The 5,066-nt window shown below is 52.5% G+C and overlaps 1 protein-coding gene across 1 annotated transcript; it reads right to left on the reverse strand.

Annotated features, from left to right (window-relative positions):
• Positions 1 to 204: 204 nt before the first annotated feature.
• On the reverse strand, positions 205 to 3,779 carry Ap5s1 (adaptor related protein complex 5 subunit sigma 1). Its single transcript, XM_041670598.1, has 3 exons — positions 3,497 to 3,779; positions 2,623 to 2,833; positions 205 to 1,378 (listed from the first exon to the last, which is right to left on the reverse strand). The coding sequence occupies exons 2-3, from the start codon at positions 2,796 to 2,798 to the stop codon at positions 952 to 954; spliced, it is 603 nt and encodes a 200-aa protein (XP_041526532.1). The 5' UTR covers positions 2,799 to 2,833; positions 3,497 to 3,779; the 3' UTR covers positions 205 to 951.
• Positions 3,780 to 5,066: the final 1,287 nt, after the last annotated feature.

The raw sequence follows: 5,066 nt of genomic DNA on the forward strand, positions 1-5,066 counted from the left end.
AGTCCCACAGTGCATGGACAGTCCCACAGCGCAAGGACAGAACTGCCCTCCAGTCTCTGCTTCTCAGAGACTGACCAACCACCACACAACCAACCACCCGTGACACATACTACAGCAAAAAGCAAGTACCATCATCCAAAGAAAGCACAAAGAAGCAATTGAGGAGGAGGAACGGAGGTCTTAAAAGGAAGCCCCGTAGGATGCTTGAGCAAGTAGCAGGGCAAGGAGGTCAGGGGTCACTCAGGCGGATGCTCATGCACAGGAGGGCACTGCATCCATCAGGTGCACAAAAAGAGAGAACAAAGTCAGACAGCCAATATTTTTAATTCAAAGTAAGGTATCACCTGGTCCAGACACCTGGCACTTGCTGGCCAGCAGACAAGAAAAGCTGCTGTGCACTCGGCTTGCCTAGCAGATATAGGCTCGGCACATACGGAGCCTCAGAATCCCCCTGCTCTGAACTGTGGTGGGGCCGGATGCAGAACAGGCCTTGTTGAAAATATCCTTGATGATGTGCAAAGGCAGGGGCCAGGATTTGCCAGGGTACCACCCCAGCTTTCCCACCTTGAAGGGAATCTCAGAGACTCCTTTTGTGCTGGGGTTATAGAGAAAGTGAACTAAAGTCTTGGCAGGCATTACAGGGCTCCAGTACAGGCAGCTGGGAGGGCTGGACGTCAAGGGCTAGCGTGGTGAACACCGCAGAGTGTCACATGCAGCGACAGGTTCAGGATGTTCTGCAATTCCACTGAACTGGGAAGAGGCACAGCTAGCTTCCTCTGCCTTCTCCCCAGGCCCCCTCCTGCCAGCTTGTACAATCATTTGTCCTGAGTGCAGTCACATATCAGACTAGGGAACAGCCTGGGCAAGAGGGAGATGCCAAACTTCTTCTTGAAGTATGTAATCTTTACCCTCCCTCTCTGTCCTTTCAAGAAGCCTCATTCTGGTGGGTGGTCAGCGGGGCCAAGCAGCACTGAATTCCTTCTCCAGGTCCTGGACAAACTGGTCATTGAGGAAAAGCAGCTGCCCATGTGGCAGGAAGCGGGCGAGGATCCCCTCAATGCGGTCAGCCCTCAACAAGAAGTTGTTACCTGGTGTCAGCAGCCGCAGGTGGTCAAGAAGGAGGCGGACCAACAGCCGGAGTGTGCTCTCAGCCAGCAGCAAGTTCTCATGGGTATCCAGCACCAGGGCAAAGCCTAGTGAGAGCACACCCAGCCACACCACTGTCTGTGGCTCCTGGAAAGGGTCCCCGGCTCCCAGGTAGAAGGCTCCATGGGGGGCCTCATGCAGAGACACAGGCTCATCGGAGAACTGAGGCTGCGGGTCTGTGGAGGGACATCCAGATGCTTGCTGCTGCAGCCGGCACAGTGACTCCACCTGCCTGGAAGAGGAGAGAGGAGTCAGGTCACCAAGGTGCCATCCCTGCCCCCCCCCCGTCCCCCCGTCCCCCGGACACTTCTGTCAACTTCCAATGTAGCTGGGAGCTGGAATGTCTCATATTGGGTAAAGAAACTTAGGCTTAGAAAGCTTAAGTGATCCAGGGATGCGGAGCCAGGGAAATGTGACGAGACAGAAATCCAGGCTCCAGCCTGAATCACTTAACTCTGAACGGCCAAGAGAAGGCAGGATCTGAACACAGCTCCTTGGGCTGGGAAAAGGACTAGGGGTGAAGTCTTGTCTCACTCGCCTCGCAGAAGCCTCCTCAACAGAGGCAAGTAAGTGATGGGAATAACAAAGTCGTCCAGCATGGCCGGCTGACCTCTCAACCATTCACCCTTCTCCGAGTCCTAAGCACCTCCCACATGACTGTCAAGGCTGCCCCCACCGCTTCCTGAATCATCTTCTAGATCAGGCCCTTCACAGACTGACTTTAAAGCCTTGCGTTTAGCCGGGTATGGTGGTGCATACCTATAATTCTAGCATTGGGAGGAGGAGGCAGGGGGATCGGTTCATTCTAGCCTGGAATACACAGAGAAGTGAAGGGCAGCCTGAACCTGAAAATTAGGCTCTGTCTCAAAACAAATAACTCCAACAGGTCGTTGCTTAGTTCCGTCTGTGCTGCAAGAGGGGAACCAGGTAGAGAATAAGGGGTTGGCAAAGAGCTGCACAACTCACGTGTGTCTGGGAAGAAAGGTCCCAGTCTATCCACCTCCCTCATTCGATGCTTTCCAAAACGGCTCTGTGTCTCCGGCATTCAGCAGCCCTGAGTCTCTGCTAATCATCACGTTCTCTCTCTCAGGAAGACCTTCACTAGAAAGCATGTTTCGTGTGCACGAGTCTGCCTGCTTATACTCTAATCTCCATTTCTAGCCATGTTTTCGTTGCACAACCTTGGGCAGGTTAAGTTCCTTAGCCTCTGTATGTCAGCTAACTCTTCTGGAAAGTGAAGATAATAATATAGCCACCTCAGAGGACTATGAGGATTACGTAATATACATGAAATTCCCTGAACCACCATAATGATAATCACGTTCTTTCTTTAGCTCTTTTTCATAGGAATACGTATACACAGTGGTGGGGACCAGGGGACATCGTGACTCCTCGTCTTCCTTCACTGTCCAACTCCAGCATCCCTCATAATCAGCTCTGTGTTTGATGAAGCTTGGGGCGGGGCTGTGACATTACCTGGCCACGGCCAAAATCTGTTCCTTGCGCAAGAGCCTGTCCCTTTCTGCACCACATGGCCGTGGATCATCGGGTGACTTCTCAGCACCAAAGACACAGGAGTAGAGCACTCGGCAAAGGCCTGTTTCTTCCGAATTCGGGGCCCTCAAGGTGTGGATGAGGAAGGCATGGACCATGGCTCCAGGGTGGATGCTGCAGAGAAGCCAGAGACCTACGAGGGGAAAGTGAAACCCCTGCTAAGGAGGTCCTCTCGAGGAGGGTGTGGCCTGGGAGTGTGCCCAGAGAGTGTTGTGGTTGGACACTGATCACCTATCTACTTAGATATGCCTAGCCTCTGAATAATGTAATGTCTGGTCTGCATTGAGAACAAGGGTGGAGATGTCTCCTACAACACTAAACCCACTTCTGCAAAACTATCCGGAAATCTCCAAAAGCATCAAGGTCATGAGAGTACAGGAAAAACTGATGACCAGAGGCCACAGCTGAGTGCTCCTGGGACAAAACCAACTAGACTCCACAGTGTGCGCGATTAAGACAACTTAAGTGTGGAGTATGAGATGGGAGGGAGAGTTTTTTGTTTGGTTTTGGTTTTTCGAGACAGGGTTTCTCTGTGTAGCTTTGTAGCCTGCCCTGGAACTCGCTCTGTAGACCGGGCTGGCTGACATGGAAGTCTTGATCAATGCCACTTGGTTTTGAATGGAGGAACGTGTCTTTGTTTTAGAAACTACACACGAAAATACCTCTAAATGCCGCATCTGCAACTGATTCTGATCAACGGGAAGAAAAAGGACAGAGCGAGTGTGGCAAACCTTTATCCAAAGGGCTCTATCTAGTTAACCAAAACTATTTCAAAAACAAGACATGTGACACATACCTGAAATCCCACTCGGGAGGTGGAAACAAGAGGATCAGGAATTCAAGTCAGCCACAGATATATGGGGAGTCCCTGGCTGCTCTGGACAACGTGAGACAGTGGCGACCCCGGGGTTGCAAGGCTGAGGGGGCCACAGTAGTTAGTCCCGGTCAAGACTAAACAGATCAAGAATTGAAAGTTATCAGACAGGTAGGTTCGCAAACCCGCTTCAGGAATGGAAGTCAGGTTTATAGGCCTTGACCTCTGGTCATCTTTCTGCCGCCAGCAGCGAACGTCATCAACCCCGGCCACCGTGCTCCCTCTTTCCCTGACGGCCTCATTGCGTCACTGCCTCGCGCGGGCAGTGGCGCGCTGGACTCTGGGGGTTGTAGTGCGGACTCAATCCTGGGTCTGTGGTCCGGGCGTGGGGCCCTAATTCCTGAGGGCGCGCAGGCTTCTGACTAGCCGATTCCCTCGACTGCGAGAGCGCCCTGGAGGGTTCAGGGGGCCGGCGAGCTTCTCTGGAGGCGCTGGAAAGCCCTTGACTAGCTGCGGCCTGGCCACCGCTAGGGTGGCCGCCAGAGGGCGCTGTGGCTGCTGCGACATGAGCCAAACTTTCCACGGAGGCCTGCGCACCGCTACCTCTAAGCTACTTGTGTGCGACCGAATTGCTGGAGCGGAGCCCTGCCAGCTGAAACGCACACCAGAAGGTGATGACTTTGGAAAGATACGAATATGCGAGCAGTTGTGAAGATTCTATATTGTTGGTTCCTTCAGTGAGTTAAGGCTGATCCTGGATTTCACATAGGATTCCAATTCTAGTCCCAACTTCGACGTAGTTGTGTAGCCCTGGCAGGTCTGCCAACTTTGTTAAGCCCCAGTGAAGCCCCATCTAGAGACAGCTGGGGCAAGTGTTTAAGGCTATCTTTCCCTTTTGCAGCCGCTGCTAGACTCCTCACAGGGAGGACATTTCTAACTTAAGAGATCTAAAACTAAGGTTTGATCCAAGTGGTACCACCAGCATTAGGGTGAAGATCCAGTCTGGAAACATGGCCCAAGTGGTGTTTGGGGCAAAGGTGCATACAAATTATTTTACCGCTTACTAGGCATGTGAATTCTTAGGCTTCCTTAAGTATGTCCCAGTCTTACGTGCCTCGAAGGCCCCACCAGGGATGTCCCCTCAGATTATTCCCTAAGTGACTCTGACCAAAACTTTTGTCTCTTGTGGGGCCCATCTCTGCCATGGTTCCCGTCTTTGCTCCCCAAGGCCAGGGTTATACTTACTTGAATACTGTCTGATAACAAAGAAATGAAAGAGCAGAGTGGCCCAGGCAGGGCTTCTGAAGAAAGACCTCCATGAAGGACTTTGGCAGGCGGTTGGCAGGGGGAATAGATGGTGCACAGGCTGTGGGGGGTTTGATGTCAGGTGCAGGTGAAAGGACGGGCCCAGAGGCAGTGTGGGGCCTCAATCAGAGAGTCAGGGGATGATGTTGGCTCCTGGTGCTCTGTCCCTATCACTCTGGGCCAGGCCTCATGTCTGCCAGCAGATTGTAACTAAGAACTGGCAGAGGGCACTGGGAATATGATATCC

The sequence above is a fragment of the Microtus oregoni genome, unplaced genomic scaffold (genome assembly GCF_018167655.1).
Source record: "Microtus oregoni isolate MIOR12 unplaced genomic scaffold, Mior012 000020F_ref0000438, whole genome shotgun sequence".
Classification (NCBI taxonomy): domain Eukaryota; kingdom Metazoa; phylum Chordata; class Mammalia; order Rodentia; family Cricetidae; genus Microtus; species Microtus oregoni.

Bases quoted from the DNA above. Each gene is read 5' to 3' on its own strand.
- Ap5s1 (XM_041670598.1), bottom strand. From the start codon at position 2,798: ATGGTCCATGCCTTCCTCATCCACACCTTGAGGGCCCCGAATTCGGAA. The intron at 1,379-2,622 runs GTAATGTCACAG...CTCCTCTTCCAG, and splicing joins CAGATTTTGGCCGTGGCCAG to GCAGGTGGAGTCACTGTGCC.